General features: G+C 42.3%; 1 protein-coding gene across 16 annotated transcripts in view; it reads left to right on the forward strand.

Moving 5' to 3' along the window:
• tanc2a (tetratricopeptide repeat, ankyrin repeat and coiled-coil containing 2a) overlaps positions 1-22,635 on the forward strand; it is a 1,120,879-nt gene that overhangs the window by 881,044 nt on the left and 217,200 nt on the right. For all 16 annotated transcript variants that reach the window (XM_070864738.1, XM_070864743.1, XM_070864740.1 and 13 more), the window contains one exon: positions 7,958-8,239. In XM_070864738.1, the coding sequence (XP_070720839.1) occupies positions 7,958-8,239 (282 nt within the window). The remainder of the gene's footprint in view (positions 1-7,957; positions 8,240-22,635) is intronic.

Raw genomic sequence — 22,635 nt, forward strand, 5'->3', positions numbered from 1 at the left:
TTATAATGGATGCCCAATAGTGCACACATTATTCTAACTAATCTCTCTTTGTAACCATTTTGTTTAGATCAGTAATTCTCATGTGGCCAATATTAAATTATGCACCTTTCCAAGTTGTATTTTCTGGTCCAATCCTTATCTTGGGAGTTTGAGACAAGGGATTCAGGATATGCAAATCACCAGAAGGTCATAGCCAATATTGCACCATGGTTTCCTACATTACAACAGTGACTACATTCCAAAAGTACTTCACTGGCTGTAAAGCGCTTTAAGACGTCCGGTGGTCAGGAAAGGCGCTATATAAATGCAAGTCTTTCTTTCTTTATGGTTAATGGAGATGACAGGTGATATCCAACTCTTCACTGTACCCCCCAAACCCCACGGGAAAGTGTAGAATGCAGCACTGTTGAGAAGTTCTGTATCCAAGGGTACTGCTGGGAACTGGCTGACAGAATTCATTCCAACCTTGACAAGTGGATTCTAATGACTAGTGTTCTCTGGCACTAGGGCCTTTTCCAAGTCTTCTGATGGTAGAGCTGTTTTCAGTGCGTGTATAGAAGCAAAGTCATAAAATGATGTATATTCTGTCCATAATCACTGTTCTTTCTACACAAATGAAGGTACTGGCTGGTATACGTTCACATGCGAGGGACAAAAATACACTTAAAAACAGGACCAATAAAAAGGGCCCATTAACAATGAATGCACCCCATTCTGCCATCCAAAATATAAACAGAATAATTCTTCTAGTATTTTCTACATCAGGGTTTTTAAAATGTCAATTGTTTAATTTACTCAGCACATTCAATACATTTAATAAATGTCATGGCTCTGTAAACTTGAATTCTGGTTTATTATAATTAAATATATAAAAATTATTTTTTGTCAGTTCAATAAACATTGTACTGAATTTGCTACCAGATGGTGGTTGATTTATGTCCCAGGGCTGCAATCTGTTGCCGAGGTCCACCTACTGTGTTTGTGATGGGTATTCACAGTTCTTGGTCAGACGTTGAGTTGAGTCCAAACGCCTCATGGGTAATGGAGTTTAGTACTGCTGCTGGGGAAAGAGGACTGATGACATTCATATTGCCCTACAGGAAGCATACTTTACATCATCCAACATGGAGCAATATTGACAAGTGTTGCACAAGAATTTTAAGGCCTTGACTGCCCTGTCCTTCCAGTTGAATTAAGTTACATCCTGGTGGCCAATCTTTTGGAGAGATAAATTGGGAGATTTTTTTCCTTCTTCTTTTTATTCCCCACCCCCTTTTCTGCTGCTTTCCCCTATTCAACCTCAGTCAGCTCGAATGACTGAGACTGACTGAGTTACTGACTGAAAGCCAATTCTTCCTCACTGCTAACCCCCAAATTACCTAGGATTACCTGAAACTGCTCAAACCAAGTTAAGTAAGTTGAAGTAATTAAGTGGCATGGCAACAAACTTCATGAACTCATGAAATGGGGAGTTGAGCAGTGATTGTCTTCAGATGCAGGTCTACTATCAGCCTTTTTTTTGCCTGCCCTAGAGGTAGGAAGTGCTATTTACTGCATTTTGAAAGCTGGAAGGTTTTCAAGGATTATCATGATGCCATTTATATAAATACAGCTGGGGGTGAATGAAAACATGTTCCTGAGCTCTGAGTCATGTCGTCCTCATTTTTCTGTACAGTGACCTGTGGGATTGCAGCAGATGCAGTGACCTGTGGGATTGCAGCAGATGCAGTGACCTGTGGGATTGCAGCAGATGCAGTGACCTGTGGGATTGCAGCAGATGCAGTGACCTGTGGGATTGCAGCAGATGCAGTGACCTGTGGGATTGCAGCAGATGCAGTGACCTGTGGGATTGCAGCAGATGCAGTGACCTGTGGGATTGCAGCAGATGCAGTGACCTGTGGGATTGCAGCAGATGCAAGCTTACAGTGGAATAGATTGTTTTTTTCTTGAAAAAATGACTTTCGGTCCAGCACAAATATGTGTTTTTTTTAAAGTAACACTACCTTGTAATATCCCTTTGTCCTCCTTGTGCATTGGTTGAGGAGGGAGGGAAAACAAAATTGGGCACTGTAACACAGACTGTTGATCAACTATCACCTGTTCTGAACTTCCGCCCAGGACGAATTTCACCACCTATCGCTCAGGTATAAACGATTTGCATTAACCTTTTCTAACTGTCAATAAAACACAGGTGAAATCATTAGTTGGCTTCAAAATTCAGATGTTTTTTAAAAATATTGAAGTAACATTAAATGAAACACACTCTCCCTCCTCCCCTCCCTATCCGTTACCTATCTCTGACTCCAGTCTCTCCCTCCCCTCACCTTAATACACTTCTGGAGTTTATACAGCTCAACTCAGCTCAAACAAAAAGGTGCAACAGCTGTGTAATTAGAACAGTGTTATTTTTTCATATACAGACACCTTTCTTTAAATATAAAAAGCACTCAGTATAAATTTTATCTTGAATAAAACTTTTGAAATTTGTCCACTTTTCAAAATTAGTTAGAGGAGGTACTGAGCAGGGAGTGCTAGAACCTAAAAAGAAATTCCATCAGTACAACTGACTGATATTGATGTACCCTGGGAAATTAAGTACACTGTACAAATGCAGACTGCACAATCTAAATTCAGCTCATCGAGTCACACATTTGGACAGAAATATCAGGTTGAACCCCAAGCTTTTGAGAGAGACTGAGGCCTTTAAATAAAAACTTTAATAAAGGCATCAAACGACTCAAAAGACAATTCCGTGGATCAAATTCATGTTACTGTGAAATATGTATTTTTTCAATTGTTTATTTGTTTAAAGCACTTTTTTGCACATTAGAAATTTCAGTTACTAAGAAAAAAGGCAGATGAAAAAAATTCAGCAAGCAATTTATGGGAAGTTGGTGGCCAGATTGTGCAATCAAGTGATGGCTTTCCATAGGTAAAACCCATTATAAATGTGGACAGAGGAATTTATAATGGCGAAAAAGTTGATACAATTGTGACAAAAATATGACCATAACCAAGACTTCATATGTGTAAATAGAATTTTAAAAATCTGCTTGTAATGGTGCAAAATTAAAGGCCTGGTGTTTTCATTACATTTTCACATAGGCTGTGCTATATAATTGCATCAAACACTGGGCTGTGTTTGCTGCAGGGTATGTTCAGGTTGCTGTACTTGATTGTCCTGCAGTGCCAAGCTTTTGAATTATAGTTTTTCATCACTATTTCTTTCTCACTTGCACTGACAATTCCAATAAATCAAGGAGAGCTTCTGTACAATCCTTGTGCTCTTTTAATTTTATCATACTTTAATCTAACAAATGTTGACGATAAGGCTAAATCAACCTGGCTGTTGTGTACCTGAAGTGAGTTGAATCCAAATCATTTTGTCAGTCCTTCACAATACTCCTCGTATACTTTCCTAACTGCTGCAATGCTGAGGCTGTACACAGATTTAACTCTGCTTAGATGAACTTTAGACAGTGCCGCTTTGTCTAAACGCGCAGTCTTATCCACTCATTTCAGGCCAAGAATTTGAAATAATCTTTTGATTAAGAGTTGTACTACAAGTCATTGAAGATACAGTGCCAAGAATAGAACAACAAAAGAGTATGTAGTTGTCATCTCAAACAGTTGTTGCAGCTGATTTTGCACCTGGTTAGACCCACAGTGCTCAAAGTTACATAATTTACTGGTTCTCTGACAGGAAAAGAAAACTAGAATAAGGCTCTAATGTTTGCTAACCCTGTGTCGAATGAAATGTAACTGTTTAGCATCAGAGGTCTGTGCCATCCCATGCTTGAAGTCTGATGCCTGTTTATTATTGCTCTTATGCTAGTGACTTTTGCTAACATTTTACATCACTTTCTGGCTTTTCTCTGATTTTTGCTTTAGCCTCCACTAATGCCCATGCTTGGCACACTCATTCACGTAAGTTACAATTCTTGTTAATACAATCTTTAACTGTTTCATGACTGAATTTAACTTGCAGCTGGAGGTGGCATAACCTGTAATTGATTGTTTCCCTTGTGTGTAGGTGCAAGATAAAGAAAGGTGTTTTTGAAAACATTAATTCTAAATTATTATGGTCATTCCCTTTCCAGCAGATATCAGTATTGGGAAGCACCCATTCTTTGCTTCTGGCTTTTGCTTTTTGTCCTGTTAAAGCCAAGAACCTTGGGCAAAGAACAGATTTTACTCTGAAAGTATTTACAGTTCCAAACTAACTAATATTGATTTCTGCTGCAAACTTAAAGCCTAGATTTTTTGATTGGCATCAACCCATTAACTTTAACACATTAAAATAAGACCGATTGAAAACTTTAGGCTGAAGCGTTTCAAAAGCTGATCACATTTGGAACTATAAAAGTTTTAGGAAGAAAGCTCCATTGTTTTGAGCTGTCGCTAAAAAAGAACTAAGAGCTACAGCAAACTGTGAGAATGGTAAATTATGTTCCATGTGTCTTCTAATAGATATAGCCATAATAACTATTTACGGTGTGTACCTGCGGGAAAGAGGGAGTTATACTTTTCTTCATTTTTTAAAATGATTTTTTTAACTGTATCCCTACTGCTGCCCCAGATGAGATCAGCTAACTCGACGTGCTGAAGGACTAAAGCTGAAATCTTCCTTCCTGGATAGGTCAGTTATAGATTAAAGCAGTGAATTTATCGAATAAACCCTATCCTGTCCTACCCAGAAGTGTGACTAATTTTGGGTCAAAGACATCTCTTAGGTGTACTCTGCTTTCAGTCGATGTATAGTCTGTTTCTCCAGGATGATTCTCCTATTTTATTTAGCTGTTAATATTACTGTTGTGCTATGCATCATCTCAAATGTTGCATAACAACCAAGGCAACTTGCCTATTTGCAGAAACCAGGTTCAGCTGATCACTGAGACTGGCAGTTTGAACGCTGATCCTTCAAACAGGAGACCAGTAATCTCTTTGTTCTATGAGCTCACCCATCAGTCCCATATTACCAAATTCATTGTGCCATAACAAAAGACAGCTGGTCGAGGAATACAACCATCTTCAAAACTACAGAAAACAGGCTATAATGAATCTCTTTACACCAGATGGTCTAACCCGATGTGGTATTAGGAGCAATGATGGTTTAATTTGTTCCCCAATATAATCAGAGCATGATCTTTGGAACCCACATTTTAATCTGAAGTCTGAAAATTAACCCTGCAGATCCAGTGTCCGGATTCTCTATCGAGGTTGAGCATTTATCTTTAGCTATTGAATAGAAAGGACTTTCATAAGGTTGACTGCTGTGTTAAGAGTTAATCATGCAGCATAATGAAATCTGTCAATGAGACTTCTCTAAAATGATTGTCTGGTGACAGTTCCACCAATACCCTCATGAATTAGATGCTTGCCTGCATTAAGAGCAGTCAGTGGTTCATCCAAAGATGGCGGTTGTAAAATGTTCTGCTTTCCATAAAATTGGTAAGTAGATTGTTTATGGATCTGGTATGACATAAAAAGATAGTGTAGGGCTCCCCGCAGTTCAATTAGTAAGCGCACTACCTAATATGTGACTGAGCAATGCAGAACAGGAAAGTCTCAAGTGTGATCCTCAGTCTGTGGGCCCAGAGAATTGGCTGATCTTATCCTGGCTAGCAGTAGGGATGCTGCAAATAACCACAATGTCCCAGAGTTAGGGAGGAGAAATTCAGCCAGAGTACCTATTCTATCTGGTAATTCCTCTTGGAACGTTCAAGTGTGGGCATTTGATGATAAAAGGATTGATCTTGTTCGTGATCCCCCTGTGGTTGACTGACCTGCAAACACTCGCTGTCAACTCGCACGCATGAAAGGCCGCCACATGAGGCAATGTATTGGAGGTGCCCACTGCCCATGGAATTGTACTTCAGCGCGAATCAGTGCTCCCTGCAGGCAGAGAGAGCAGTATATCACCAGTAAAAAAAAAAACCTTTGCGTAAAAGCAGTCATTTGTGCATTGATGCAAGATCTGACTGCCAATAGTGTGACTGTGAAATGTCTATAATTAACTTCATCCTGTTCTGCCAAGTATCTGAGAATGAGGTTTCAGGGTGACATATGCCAACAGGAGCCCATGAAAAAAAGATGTTTAATAGGATAGAGATTATGGATATAACCTCTTGTGTTGGAGTCGAAAACTAGGGGCCATAATACAAGATAGTCACTAATAAATCCAATAAGGAACTCAGGAGAAACTTCTTTACCCAAAGAGTGGTTAGACTTTGGAACTTGCTACCACAAGGAGTAGTTGAAGCAAATAGCATAGATGCATTTAAGAGGAAGCTAGTTAAGTTATGCTGATAGGGTGAGATGAAATGGGGTGTAGAAGGCTTGTGTGGAGCATAAACACCCAACACAGATCAGTTGGGCTGAATGGCTTGTTTCCTGTGCTGTAAATTCGTTGTAATCTGACCATGGAAATGAAAAGCGCTTTTGGGAAATTGTAGAGTGATATTGTACGGCTGTTAATATCAATCTGGTATTGAGCTGATTGATGACCAGCTAGTTGATCATCTTACTTATCATTTCAAAAGGAAGCGTGAAAATTTATATCAATAATAGAATTCAACAAAGGGTTAATTGAATGATTAATCCTTGAGGAAAGCTGTTTTCTTGAATAGTTTAGGGCTGCATTGCCATGCAAGAAAATTGCTTTCTACTAAAAATAAATCTCTCCTTTGTTTCTTCCTTTTTGCCCCTCTGGATTTTCTGGTGAAAAGATGGAAAATGATTTGAAGAGGAAATTTAAAATTAAAGGAGCAAACTAATCACCTGTCAGATTAGTGATGTGGAGTGGAATAGATTGTCGGAGCAGGGATGCAGGGAATTCTGAACTGAACTTGAATCTCCTCGCACCAAACTCATTTACATTCCAAAATTTAATCAGCTTTTCTGCAATATTTTTGCAAGGAGGGGAAATTGCAATTGAAGAATGTTAGGAAATTGGAACACGTCAGGTACTCCAAGTCCGTTTTGGGTTTACAGACAGTCACTGAGATAGTTTTAATTGGGTTTGTCTTGAGATTTGAGCTTCTCTGCAGGCAGTGTTGAGGTTTGCTGCAGGTTATGACGGAGAGTTGGTTAGGGAAGTTTTGCAGCAAAGTTCTGCCTTTTCACACAAGTTTTTTTTGGAACAATTGCAAGCGGAACTGATCACATTGATTTCTAATGATTTTGAAACTTGGCTTGTCAGTTCTCGCTGATAATTGCAGTGGTACTAGATAATGTTGTGATGATAGCACTCTAGTCATTGTGGAGTGAGGCAAGAAAAGCCTTCACAAAAGCAAAATACTGCTGGAAATCTGAAATTGCTGGAAGTGCTCAGTAGGTCAGGCAGCATCTGTGGAGAGAGAAACAAAGTCAATGTTTCAGGCTAGTGACCTTTCATCAGAACTGTAAAAAGTTAGAGATGTAACAGTTTTTAAGCAAATACAGAGGCAGGGAAAGGAGGGAGGGGAAGAAAGAAGAAATGGGGATTGGGTGGGAAGCAGAAGAGATTAAATGACAAAAGGAGATGGTATTGGGACAAGTAAAGAAACAAAAGATGGGTCTAGAGAAGGTGTAAATGGCAATAGCAGAATCATTGCTAACAGCTGCTGTTCGAAAAAAATGGGAACAGTGGTTGTGATCTGAAATTGTTGAACTCAATGTTGAGTCTGGAAGGTTGTGAGGTGCTGTTGCTCGAGCTTTCGTGAACAGTGTAGGAGGAAGAGGCCAGAGTGGAATGCAGAATTAACATGGCAAGCAACCGGAAGCTCAAGGTCACTCTTGTAGACTGAATGAAGGTGTTCAGCAGAACGATCACCCAATTGTTCATTTCCTCTTCACTTTCTGTTTTTAATACTACCAAGTCTCTGGTTAGTTTTTCCTTAGAAAACATTCTTGTAGTTTTTCTGTTGTGATTGAATTATTGAGACTGATCTGACTGGCTCTTTTATTGTTCCCACAGTACGCTTTGCACCATACAGACCTCCGGACATCTCCTTGAAACCACTTCTGTTTGAAGTACCCAGCATCACTACTGACTCAGTGTTCATTGGGCGGGACTGGCTCTTCCATGAGATAGATACACAGCTAAAATGTGGTAACCCCAGTGTGAACAGAGGAGTAGTGATCATAGGCAATATTGGATTTGGGAAAACAGCCATCATCTCAAGACTGGTCGCACTCAGCTGCCACGGCTCTCGAATGAGACAGATTGCGTCTGATAGTCCGCATGCATCACCAAAGCGTATGTATTTATTAAATGTTAGCTTTCTTTATATGCATCTGTGTGAAAGTTGGAAAGAAAGATTAATTCTGACATTTATCCCTTTGTATTCTGCTCAGGAACCCAGCTATCTTTTTGCCACCTCTTCACTCCACCCTCCCCTTCACTCCACCCTCCCCTTCACTCCACCCTCTTCCTCTCCTTCAGTCCTGCCTTCACTCTCCCCCATCTACATTTTTTACTAAAGGAATAATTGGGTTTGAAAGGATGTCTGTTTTTCTCCACATTGATGGGAAGCACTTGACTACTTTGGAGGTTTTATCCCTACTGATACATTTGGAAATGGACTGAAGTTCAACAGAAGAGCTTGTTAGTAGGTTAAAATTTTAGGCAGTCCTGGAATTTTGGTCAACCACAGAATTATGAAGTAAAGTCTTACTGTTGTTCCTGGATGAGTAGTTGTTGATTCAACAAAAACCTGGTGAAGTAAGAGAGCACCTTGCAATGGAAGGTCTGAAAGGCAGTAGGCTTCCATGACACAACATGCCGAAGCAGTCATGTGCTGTGCCACAGAATGGTAGAATGCAGGATGTACCTGCGATTCCTGATCTCAGTCATGCTGTCGGGAGAACCTAGCAGACAAGGAAGGAGAGGTGATTCGGAGATTGAGTCAGTTACCTGCTAGCAGCTAGTTACTGTATGGCAGTGATGGTGGCCAGGGATTGTGTGGACTGCTTGCTTTATTGATGAAGGTATCGCAAGGAATCCCTACAAAAAGAAAGGGATGAAAAATATAAAAGTAACTTAGCAAAAAAATAAATGGGCTTTGTTTCATCCCTCACTGTGTTTATAGAAGCTGCCTCTGCTGTAAATATTCAGAGTTTTTATTTAAAAATGTGACAATCCTATCATCATTGTGAAAAGGTTTGAGCAAAATGCCTTTGGGGACTGTATGTTTAGTTTTTAGTTCTTAGCCGGTTAATATATTTAAAACAGAACTATGACATTTATTAGTGTTAATTATATGGAGTTCCTACTTATTCAGGAGGGTAAGTGTTAATAAAAAATTGATATCTGTCCCTCATTATGTTAATTAAATGCATGTAAAAATACAGTTCAGTTACGATATCCATAATTTTTTTAATTCTGTGGGTGAGTGTACAGGTTGGCCTGAACACATGGGATTATAACTACAGAATGAAGGTTACCCCTGGGCAGTCGGCTGTTAGGTTCATGTGTAGAGCTAACTTCTAAAAAAAAACCAAAGAGCTTTCAGAAACAAGAAAATATCCGACAAGCTCACTTTTTTTTAGATCAGTCACACCTAATTACCATTAGCAACGAGTGATGGAAGACTCAACGGCACAAAATTTCTGGGCTTCTATTTGTGGCAATATTATACTGTAATTTATGTTGATCTTGCCAATGGTAACTTAATAGCAAAACTTCCTCCGGAGCTTGTTTGCCTATGCCGGAAGATGAAAATCGTCATTAAAACAAACTTCAACAATTGTACATCCCTGTCTGGAGTAAAAATAAAACGGGGAAGTTGGCTCAACCGTGGCTAACAAGGGAAATTAAGGATAGTGTTAAATCCAAGGAAGAGGCATATAAATTGGCCAGAAAAAGCAGCAAACCTGAGGACACGGAGAATTTTGTAATACAGCAGAGGAGGACAAAGGGTTTAATTAGGAGGGGGAAAATAGAGTATGAGAGGAATCTTGCTGGGAACATAAAAACTGACTGAAAAAGCTTCTATAGATATGTGAAAAGAAAAAGATTAGTGAAGACAAACGTAGGTCCCTTGCTGTCAGATTCAGATGAATTTATAATGGGGAACAAAGAAATGGTGGACCAGTCAAACAAATACTTTGGTTCTGTCTTCACGAAGGAAGACACAAATAACCTTCCGGAAAAACTAGAGGACCGAGGGTCTAGTGAGAAGGAGGAACTGAAGGAAATCCTTATTAGGCGGGAAATTGTGTTAGGGAAATTGATGGGATTGAAAGCCGATAAATCCCCGGAACCTGATGGTCTGCATCCCAGAGTACTTAAAGAAGTAGCCCTAAAAATAGTGGATGCATTGGTGATCATTTTCCAACAGTCCATCGACTCTGGATCGGTTCCTATGGACTGGAGGATAGCTAATGTAATACCACTTTTTAAGAAAGGAGGGAGAGAGAAAACGGGTAATTATAGACCGGTTAGCCTGACATCAGTAGTGTGGAAAATGTTAGAATCAATTATTAAAGATGAAATAGCAGCACATTTGGAAAGCAGTGACGGGATCGGTCCAAGTCAGCATGGATTTATGAAAGGGAAATCATGCTTGACAAATCTTCTAGAATTTTTTGAGGATGTAACTGGTAGAGTGGACAAGGGAGAACCAGTGGATGTGGTGTATTTGGACTTTCAAAAGGCTTTTGACAAGGTCCCACACAAGAGATTAATGTGCAAAATTAAAGCACATGGTATTGGGGCTAATGTACTGACGTGGATAGAGAACTGGTTGGCAGACAGGAAGCAGAGAGTCGGGATAAATGGATCCTTTTCAGAATGGCAGGCAATGACTAGTGGGGTGTGCCGCAGGGCTCAGTGCTGAGACCCCAGCTCTTTACAATATACATTAATGATTTGGATGAGGGAATTGAGTGTAATATCTCCAAGTTTGCAGATGATACTGAGCTGGGTGGCGGTGTGAGCTGTGAGGGGGACGCTAAGAGGCTGCAGGATAACTTGGACAGGTTAGGTGAGTGGGCAAACGCGTAGCAGATGCAGTATAATGTGGATAAATGTGAGGTTATCCACTTTGGTGGCAAAAACAGGGAGGCAGAATATTATCTGAATGGTGGCAGATTAGAAAAAGGGGAGGTGCAACAAGACCTGGGTGTCATGGTTCATCAGTCACTGAAAGTTGGCATGCAGGTACAGCAGGCGGTGAAGAAGGCATGGTATGTTGGCCTTCATAGCTAGGGAATTTGAGTATAGGAGCAGGGAGGTCTTACTGCAGTTGTACAGGGCCTTAGTGAGTCCTCACCTGGAATATTGTGTTCACTTTTGGTCTCCTAATCTGAGGAAGGAAGTTCTTGCTATTGAGGGAATGCAGCGAAGGTTCACCAGACTGATTCCCGAGATGGCAGGACTGGATCGACTGGGCCTGTATTCACTGGTGTTTAGAAGGATGAGAGGTGATCTCATAGAAACATATAAAATTCTGAAGGGACTGAGAGGACAGATTAGATGCAGGAAGAATGTTCCCGATGGTGGGGAAGTCCAGAACCAGGGGACATAGTCTTAAGGATAAGGGGTACGCCATTTAGGACTGAAATGAGGAGAAACTTCTTCACTCAGAGAGTTGTTAACCTGTGGAATTCCCTGCCGCAGAGAGTTGTTGATGCCAGTTCATTGGATATATTCAAGAGGGAGTTGGATATGGCCCTTACGGCTAAAGGGATCAAGGGGTATGAAGAGAAAGCAGGAAAGGGGTACTGAGGTGAACGATCAGCCATGATCTTATTGAATGGTGGTGCAGGCTCGAAAGGCCGAATAGCCTACTCCTGCACCTATTTTCTATGTTTCTATGTAAATACAGTGTGACCAATTGTGTTAATAGCAAGTGGGTCACTGTTTCTGCCATGGCGCCTCACTCCAAAAAACTGGCAACACTTTTGTTCAATATAGAAAGGCCTCAATTTTGTCAGTAAGAATTTTTCTTTAAATTGCAAAGATAATCACCATCAAACTCCAGAAATGTAGGAAACTCACACGAGCTGGTCTTTTACATGGGGGTGGGGCTATGTAATTGAGCGGTCGGGGGTTTCGGCAAACGCATCTCCGATTCAGAGTAAACGATCAAGAACATTTAAGTGCCGATGTTTCACTATAAAGCAAGCCTAGATCAGTTATGCACAAATTTCCTTGGGAATATATGATGGAACATTACTTTTGTGAGCCAAGTCTGTTTGTCAGCATTTGCTGGCAAAAGTCAGAGCAGAGCGGGCACCTCTCCCATCAGATCCGCTCTGTTGTTAATGGAAGTGGTTATGAGCACTACATGCTATAAGCAGGGACTCTTGCAAGAACAGGAATTCCCGCCTACAGAATGCCGCAGCCAAAATCAAGAGCCTTTCACAATGGCACTCGGACATGAGTGGTGCTATGGTGAGAAATGGATGGTAATTAAGGAGAAAGGGAAGGAACAGGAAAATAGACAACAATAAAGGGGCAGGGAGAGGCAAAAGTTGGGAACAGAATGTTTTGAGGGAAAGAGATGAGAAGCTGTGAGCAGCACTTTGAGGTGAGGGAAGAAGAAGTCACTGTTAACTGGGAGGGTTGGCAATATACTATCTAAGGGAGGGAATGGAAAGAGTACCAGCTTAAACTGAAAGGGGGTGAAGCGTGCCAACCTGAACTGCGAGGGTGGAGGAGAAGAGAATGCCACTGAAAGGATGGCGAGTTGAATAGCGATACAGTGTCTCCGTGTACTTGGTAAGGAGTTAGATATTGCAGAGTGACTTTTGAGGTTGATCTGCCAGAAATTCAAATTATTTTTTCTTAAGATAAAAAGTCTCATCAATGGTGAGGTATTAAAATGAACCAGAATGTTTCATTTTCAATGGAATAATACAAAGATATTTGGAAAACATACACCCAGACTCCCCAGAAACTGCAGCACCAATTTTGCAATTTCAGTATTTAGGTTTCCACCCTTTTTTTGTTCCTCTAAAAGAAGTGAGTTAATGTTGGACATAAAGTCTATTCCTCATAATTCGAAGTTGTTTTTGCACAAAAAATAATTGAATTATCAAATCATTTCAATTAGGCAACATAAAAACAGAAAAACATACAGCAAAGTGCTAAAAAATTGAACTGTTAATTTGAATTAAAGAACATTGAATTAAGAGAAACAGATGTAGCTATAAACGGAGTAACAAAACCTGGTGTAATTACGGCCCTGAATTTGCGGTTGGAGGATTCCACGCGGAAATGCCTCTGATCAGAAAATAAAATGCCCGCGTACTTGGTGGTCCGGGAAGTATGGAGATTCGCGGTCCTGGGCCTCTCCGGGTACTCGCGGGATGAAACCCACGTATCTCGGGAGCGCTGGCGGTTCGCATGCGCCCCTGGGATCACGTGGATTGGCCCAATCCGGGGGGGGGGGGGGATCCCCATTCATGCTTATTGGGATTCCCATACATCTACACTTAAAATAAACAAAGGAAAAACCATTACATATTTAGAATGAATTAAAATAGCATTTAATTAAATATATAAAACAAAAATGTAATATTTTTTGAAAAATAAATGTATATGTTTTAACGGGGCTAAAATAAACTTGCCTTATTGCCTTATTTTAATGTATAAATGATTGGCAAAATTTTATTTTTATGTTTTTTAAACTCCTACGCTGGTAAAAGCAGGCCTTTCACGTGCATTCACTGGGCAGAAGTTGAGCAAAAAGCAAAACTCCGCCCACGAATGCCCTTTTCCCGGGGTTGTGTTGGATCATCGCAAGTTCTGGGTTTTCGAGAGTGCGCTTTGCGTGCGCTAACCTAGAACTTGTGCGGCCCTTACGGGCTTGCGTGCACCTCGAATGCACCCATAGGGTTCGCAAATTACGGCCCTATATGTTTTTCCGTCTCGTAGGCTTAAAATTAGGGCCGCTCTTGAGTTCTCAGCTACTTTTGGCCATGTCAGGTTTTTTGAAACTATTGGCCAGCTTTTACTCGTTTTCTATGTCTGAAGTTTGTTAATGAATCTGGCTGTTTGGGAGGAGCGGAAGGGGTTAATGCATTTCATAGAATTGATGTTTAACAAAATAATTACAAAACAGCACAGACCTTGGGAGATGAACGCCAGTTTGAAATAAAATAAAAAGCAGCTGTTGGTAAAATACTGCTCCACTGCGCATTTCATAAATCATAAACTTTCTGACTTTCTAAAAAAAACAGACCTTCCAGTTGTTTTCATTAGCAGATCAGTGGATGTTGTGCAGCAAATGAAGAAGGAGCAAGGGTAACCATACATTCTTTTGAGATAAAAACAGCCACTAATTCCAACCAGAGTCTGAGCAGTAAAGTTGTTTGCATTTGTCTACATTGTGTTTCCTGATATGTTTTCTTTTAGTTTCCCTGCTTGTTCAACGATCAAAGAAATTGTGTAGATACACAAATAAACATTCATAAAACGTCATTAGATTTATGAATGGATAGTGCATGGGGTCATCCTAGTGGCACAGCGTGCTGGTGTATTAATTCAGGTTGTTACCTGTCAGTTTTGGGATTGAAGAGTCAGATTTTTCAGATAAAAGACCATTTTTCCTATTTATGTCTCTTAATACAGAGGTGTTAAAGGTTTTCAATAATGTTTGTTATCAGGAAAGGGAAAATCTGAAGTCCAGCAATAGGCTTAGTCCATCCACCCTTACCCTGGCTACTGTTCATCGTGGACTTTAGAACAAGTGTGAACCTTAGTAATAATGCATTTTTTTTGAAGTCTTCATTTAAAAATAAAACTTTTGAGTACTTTTGTACTCAGTGGTTCAAAATCTTTAAAGGAAATTATAATTATTTTTGCTTATTTCCATACATATATTGATAAAATAGTTTAAGACCTCCTTGATGTAACATTGGCAATATTGCTTTAATGAGGTAAAGAAAATGAGCAACACTCCTGAAACTGAATAACATTACCTAATAAGGCTCACTAATAAGGACGCTGTTATAATATAGGGAAAGGACTCGTCGTGCAATACTGTGACCCATTATCTAGCTGGTGCACCAGGGTGGAGTTATATTACACCCAGTATGAAGCTGAAGTGGCATGAGACTACCTCTTAGAGGTGGTCTTATACCTCACAGCTTCAGTGTGTTTGGGAATCAGATCACTGACGTGGCTATTGAGTTACAAAACTGTTTATACATGTCAGAAAAATCAGTTTTGACAGTTTTGTTCAGGCTGATTGGATCCATAAGTTGATTTGTTGTGGTTATTTTTAAACCGCTGGTGATTTCCTATTTCACCCTTGTTTTCTTCTTCCATAAATTTCATGGATTGTTTTGTCTAGACACTTAAGTGAAATGGTGAGTTTCTGTTAACCTTTCAAGTGATACCTGATAGGCATAATAACCAAATCCCAGAGTACACGAATTTGAAAGCCAAGCTTACTAACATAGACGGGCCATCACCCAAGAATAAGTCTGTCAAAAGTAAATGGACATCCATCAAAAACATTGCAGATTAGGTTTGATAAGTACATACTCAAGTTCAACTAAGATGAAGAATATAGAGACATTCCGACAAACATCAGCAGGAAAATTAAAACAAGTGACTATGTGTCCTAACTGGCGCTTCTGCGCATGTGCCTCCCCAGCGCAATTTCTACTAACCCTTTTCTGCGCATGCGTCCTCCTCTCCCGCCCGATCTGAGCTCTCTGCTGGGCCACCGGGCCCCGAGTTCCCCACTGAGCCAGATGTTGGGGGAGGTGGAGAGAGCCTGGTTGTTTGTTTGCGGGGGGGAGGGGAAAGAGAGCCTGATTTGGGTGGAAGAGAGCTGGTGGGGGGGGCGGAGGAAGAGAGCTGGTGGGGAGGGGGGTGGAAGAGAGCTGGTGGGGAGGGGGGTGGAAGAGAGCTGGTGGGGGGGTGGGGGGGGGAGTGGAAGAGAGCTGGTGGAGGGGGGGGTGGAAGAGAGCTGGTGGAGGGGGGGGGGGTGGAAGAGAGCTGGTGGGGGGAGGGGTGGAAGAGAGCTGGTGGGGGGGGGTGGAAGAGAGCTGGTGGTGGGGGGGATTGGAAGAGAGCTGGTGGGGGAGGGTGGTGGAAGAGAGCTGGTGGGGGGGGGGGTGGTGGAAGAGAGCTGGTGGGGGGGGTGGTGGAGGGGGGGGTGGAAGAGAGCTGGTGGAGGGGGGGGGGTGGAAGAGAGCTGGTGGGGGGAGGGGTGGAAGAGAGCTGGTGGGGGGGGGGGAGTGGAATAGAGCTGGTGGGGGGAGAGAGCTGGGGGTGGGGGGAGAGAGCTGGTTGGAGGGGGGGTGGGGGAAGAGAGGAGGTTAGAGGGGGGGTGGGGGAAGAGAGGAGGTTGGAGGGGGGGTGGGGGAAGAGAGGTGGTAGGGGGGTGGGGGAAGAGAGGTGGTAGGGGGGGTGGGGGAAGAGAGGAGGTTGGAGGGGGGCATGGGGGAAGAGAGGTAGTGGGGGGGTGGAAGAGAGCTGGTGGGGGGGGTGGAAAAGAGCTGGGGGGAGGGGGTGGAAGAGAGCTGGTGGGGGGAGTGGAAGAGAGCTGGTGGGGGGGTGGGTGGAAGAGAGCTGGTGGGGGGGGGTGGAAGAGAGCGGGGGTGGGGTGGAAGAGAGCTGGTGCGGGGGGGGGAGGGTGGAAGAGAGCTGTTGGGGGTGTGGAGGGCAGAGAGAGCTAGTTGGAGGGGGGTGGGGGGGGGAGAGAGAGCTGATGGGGGGTGGGGGGGAGAGAAGGAGCTGGTTGGAGGGGAGTGGGGGGGAGAGAGGTGGTTGGAGGGGAGTGGGGGGAGAGAGGTGGTTGGACGGGGGGTGGGGGAAGAGAGCTGGTTGAGGGGGGGGTGGGGAGAGAGCTGTTTGGAGGGGGTGGGGGGAGAGAGCTGGCTGGAGGGGAGTGGGGGGAGAGAGCTGGTTGGAGGGGAGTGGGGGGAGAGAGCTGGTTGGAGGGGAGTGGGGGGAGAGAGCTGGTTGGAGGGGAATGGGGGGGAGAGAGATGGTTGGAGGGGGGGGGTGGGGGAAGAGAGGTGGTTGGAGGAGGGGTGGCGAAGAGAGGTGGTGGGAGGGTGTGAAAGAGAGATGGTGGAGGGGTGGTGGGGAAGGGAGGTGAGAGATGGTGGGGGCGGGGGGTTTGGAAGAGAGCTGGTGGGGGGGTGGTGGAAGAGAGCGAAATGAATTTCCGACCACACATCCACGCCATTACTAAAACCGCCTATTTCCACCTCCGGAATATCGCCCGACTCCACCATGCCTCAGCTCATCTGCTGCTGAAACTCTTTGTTACCTCGAAACTTGACTACTCCAATGCAATCCTGGCCAGCCTCCCATGTTCTACCCACTGTAAACTTGAGGTCATCCAAAACTCTGCGCACCAAGTCTCACTCACCCATACCCTTATGCTCGTTGACCTAAATTGGCTCCCGGTTAAGCAATGCCTCGATTTTAAAATTCTTGTCCTTGTTTTCAAATCCTTCATGGCTTTCCCATCCCTATCCCTATTCCAGCCGCACAACCCTCCAAGATATCTGTTTTAAATCGCTCCACCATTGATGGCCGTGCCTTCAGCTGCCAAGGTTCTGAGCTCTGGAATTCCCTCCCTGAACCTCTTCGCCTCTCTACCTCTCTTTCCTCCTTTAAGACCCTCCTTAAAACCTACCTTTTTGACCAAGCTTTTGGTAATCTGCCCTAATATCTCCTCATGTGGCTCCGTGTCAAATTTTTGCTTTATAACACTCCTATGAAGCACCTTGGGAAGTTTTACTATATTAAAGGCTCTATATAAATATAAGTTGTTGTAAAGCAGAGCACCAAAACATTCTTCTAATAGTTTAACATCAAGAGGGTAATCAGAAAAAGTTAAAATGTTAAGCAATCCAAGTGCATGAACAGGATGCTAAAATGACCACTTAGTAATTTTTGGTTTCCTTTCTGACTTTGTGACTTAGCTACATTTCTGACTCCGATTTCTATCTCATCTTTAGCCAGTTAAGGATTTAGAACCATTATTTTCCTTCATACTCATTAACTTTTGCTTGTAGAGGAGTCATTCATGCTATATTTTATTAAAGAGGTTCTGGATAGGCTGAGGGGCTGAAAACCACTATATCCCTCTAAATGGGTTAAATGTACCCCAGGTTTATCAGAGAGATGACAGATTTATGAACGTTTCTTTGAGGGGGTTGATAAACACTGAAGAGTATCTGACAGATTGGAAACAGGCAAATATAGTTTCCATATTCACAAACGACAATGCAGCGGTTCAAGAAGGCGGCCCACCACTACCATCTCAAGGGAACTAGGTATGGGCAATAAAGGCTGGCCTGTCCAGAATTAATCCTAACATCCCAACAATTAATTCTAAAAAAGCTTGACAATTACTGACCAATATGCCTATAATTTAATATAATAAATGGCTTTAGAAGGACTGACCAACCTTGTAGATATTCTTTGAGGTGACATTCCAAATTGATGGGACAAAGCTGTACGATGTAGTGCATGTTAACTTTCTTTAATAAGTCTAGCATGAACTACTACTCTACAAGCAAAGGTTGGTGGATAGGCAGGTTAATACATGGATGTCAATTCATATCTGGCTAAAGAAAAGGAAACAAGAGGGACTAAGGTTGCTTCATTCAATGGTGAGATCCTTGATAGGTTCCTGGGATTTATAAATGATGTGGAATCGCAGTCTCAATTCAAGGCAGTTATATTTGTAAATAACAGCAAATTAAGGGATTTGTGGACTTACAGGCAGCCAAGAATTTACAAAGAGAGCTCTACAGTGTTTGCACTTGAGTTTATCAGGATCAATGAAGTTGAATATGGACAAATGCAAGATACTGCATACATTGGAAATAAAAATAGAAGGCACATGTGTTCCTTGGATGAGGTAGAATATGCCATGGTGGAAGCTGAAAGAGACTTGGGGATATGAGTTGACTTGTAATTTACCGTGTCTAAACAGTTTGAGGCAGGAATACATGAAAATAATAGAATACTGGGTAACATTAGCCAAATCGGTTAATTCAGATCCCACAGAAGTCATATTGAAGCTGTGTAATGCTCTGGTCAGCCTGTATCTGAAGTATTATCAACAGTTAGTGCAGAGATAAACATTGAGGTCAATGTCAGGTGAAATAGCTGTGACGAAAAAAGGGCGTCTGACCTCAAAATGGGGCATAGTTTGAGGGAACCTTAGAGATGTGCAAGATACTTAGCAGGATGTAGAAAGTAAATTGGAAGCAATACTTTCAGACATATTAGGGCAAGAGAGCACATATTCAAGGTGTCAAAGGCAGGTTTGGGACAGATGCGTTTATAGGGAGCATAATTTACAACTAGAACAGGTTGACCATAAGAGTTGTTGAGGCCAGATACTGGACTCAATTAACAAATAGCTGGATGCTATAATAGGAAGATCATAGGCTTGGTATTCAGGTTGGATAAAACCAAATGGGCCAAAATGTCTTCATCCAAACCAATCACGTTGCATCAACTAAACTTGAACTTGAACAAAATGTTTGAGAAATTACTGAATTTATTTTGGTCAGGCCGGCAATGTTGTTTCACTTGTTTGCGCCATCACTAGAAATTCTGTGTGGCATTGCCGGAAATAAGGAATACATGAAGCAGATGTGTTCAATAAATCTTGGAGATGCATTTAAATATTCTGTCTACGGCAACCTTTTAATGCAACTTGCTGTATTGAGAGCTTCCTGGAAATGCAATGTCTGGTTCAAGAGCTGATGGCTATTTTTCACCGTAGACACCCACAAACAGGAGGTGCAGAGTCACAGTCCCACTATGTGTATGGAACTGCCCTTGGTGTACAGGGCTGTGTTCGGGATGTTTGAATTTCATTTTTATGCGTGTGAGACAAAATGGCCACATCTGTGACTTAATTTTGATCATTCTAATATGGCTGAAATTTGACAGCTTCTAAAGATGGATATTACATTTAGTGTCACTGTTATCTGAAATGTTTATGATAAGTGTTACTGAAATAATGCAACTCGATGTTTTGTCATGCAGACATTTATTTGTGGATTGTATGCTTGGACATTGTATACATTTTGAATGAACTGGATGAGGTCATCGTGGTCTTTTCAGGGCTGGTAGTTGCATACTCAGTACTCATAGAATGCTGTAGAAATGTGACATTTTAACTGCTTGAAAAATACAGTAAACTCAAAAAAACATTTTAAAGCAAACCCCCTCCCACCATATTTTCCTCCTATCCTGAAGATTATGACTTGAATAGGTTTCCAGTGGCCCTCCATTACCTTGTTCAAATAGCCATTTTTGTCCATGAGTCTGAGTATTGATTGCTTATTTATCTATAGGGCGCACAATACAACCAGTTCACAACACTCTCATGCTTTTTCCTGCATCAACAGCAGGGCAATCATCTGAGAGTTTTTTTCCTGCCCAATTAAAGGCACTGAGCCAATTTTAAACTTTATGCTGCCAGCACCACTGGTTGTTGTGTGTTTTATTTTGCTTGTGGAAAAGCTGAGCTCTTGTACAAATCAATAATTGTGCTTTGATATTTCTAGTTTGTGCAGAACTTTCCCTTGCTTCAGGAACATTTGTGACCAGAATGCTAAAGTCATGAACATGACCTTCCAGTAACTATACATACACAAGGTCGCACAAGTGCTGTTTCTTTAAAGTCACACTTGCAACTTCTAAGCAAGACTTGTGCACTCGTCCCACTGTTCCGGCCAGTCTGCAAATTCTCCCCACAATATAAACAGGGACAATTTGGAATCCAAAGCTTGATCATATTCCAGAAAAGCTGCCCAATTGAGTTTAGTCACTGGTTGCTGCAGTAGCTTTGCAAGTTCAACTGATGAACCACTAGCAATGGTGAATGCTATGTGCCTGTTCTGTGGTCAAGAGGATGGTGGCAATGAAATTACATGTTTTATGTTCAATTCTGCTGCTCAACTGGTACATGCTATCGGCTTAATAAAAGTAGAAAATAGGTGCAGGAGTAGGCCATTCGAGCCTGCACCACCATTCAATAAGATCATGGCTGATTATTCACCTCAGTACCCCTTTCCTGCTTTCTCTCCATACCCTTTGATCCCTTTAGCCGTAAGGGCCATATCTAACTCCCTCTTGAATACATCCAATGGACTGGCATCAACGACACTCTGCGGTAGAGAACTCGACAGGTTAACAACTCTCTAAGTGAAGACGTTTCTCCTCATCTCAGTCCTAAATGGCTTACCCCTTCTCCTTAGACTGTGTCCTCTGGTTCTGGACTTCCCCAACATCGGGAACATTCTTCCTGCATCTAACCTGTCCAGTCCCATCAGAATTTTATATGTTTCTATGATCCCTCTCATCCTTCTAAACTCCAGTGAATACAGGCCCTAAACGCCAGTCTCTCCTCATATGTCAGTCCTGCCATCCCGGGAATCAGTCTAGTGAACCTTAGCTGCATTCCCTCAATAGCAAGAACGTCCTTCCTCAGATTAGGAGACCAAAACTGAACACAATATTCCAGGTGAGGCCTCACCAAGGCCCTATACAACTGCAGTAAGACCTCCCTGCTCCTATACTCAAATCCCCTAGGTATGAAGGCCAACATACCATTTGCCTTCTTCACCGCCTGCTGTACCCACATGCCAACTTTCAATGACTGATGTACCATGACACCCAGGTCTCTTGCACCTCCCCTTTTCCTAATCTGCCGCCATTCAGATAATATTCTGCCTTCGCATTTTGCCCCCAAAGTAAATAACCTCACATTTATCCACATTATACTGCATCTGCCATGCATTTTCCCACTCACCTAACCTGTCCAAGTCACCCTGCAGCCTCTTAGCGTCCTCCTCACAGCTCACACCATCACCCAGCTTAGTGTCATCTGCAAACCTGGAGATATTACACTCACTTCATCTAAATCATTAATGTATATTGTAAAGAGCTGGGGTCCCAGCACTGAGCCCTGCAGCACCCCACTAGTCACTGCATGTCATTCTAAAAAGGACCCGTTTATCCCGACTCTCTGCTTCCTGTCTGCCAACCAGTTCTCTATCCACGTCAGTACATTACCCCCAATACCATGTGCTTTAATTTTGCACACCAATCTCTTGTGTGGGACCTTGTCAAAAGCCTTTTGAAAGTCCAAATACACCACATCCACTGGTTCTCCCTTGTCCACTCTACTAGTTACATCCTCAAAAAATTCCAGACGATTTGTCGAGCATGATTTCCCTTTCATAAACCCATGCTGACTTGGACTGATCCTGTCACTGCTTTCCAAATGTGTTGCTATTTCATCTTTCATAATTGATTCCTACATTTTCCCCACGACTGATGTCAGGCTAACCGGTCTATAATTACCCGTTTTCTCTTTCCCTCCTTTTTTTAAAAAAGTGGTATTACATTAGCTACCCTCCAGTCCATAGGAACTGATCCAGAGTCAATAGACTGTTCGAAAATGATCACCAATTTCTCGGGCCACTTCCTTAAGTACTGTGTGATGCAGACTATCAGGCCCCAGGGATTTATCTGCCTTCTATCCCATCAATTTCCCGAACACAATTTCCTGCCTAATAAGGATTTCCTTCAGTTCCTCCTTCTCACGAGACCCTCGGTCCCCCAGTATTTTTGGAAGGTTATTTGTGTCTTCCTTTGTGAAAACGGAACCTAAGTATTTGTTCAACTGGTCTGCCATTTCTTTGTTC

Source organism: Pristiophorus japonicus, chromosome 21 (genome assembly GCF_044704955.1).
Source record: "Pristiophorus japonicus isolate sPriJap1 chromosome 21, sPriJap1.hap1, whole genome shotgun sequence".
In the NCBI taxonomy this organism is placed as follows: Eukaryota; Metazoa; Chordata; class Chondrichthyes; family Pristiophoridae; genus Pristiophorus; species Pristiophorus japonicus.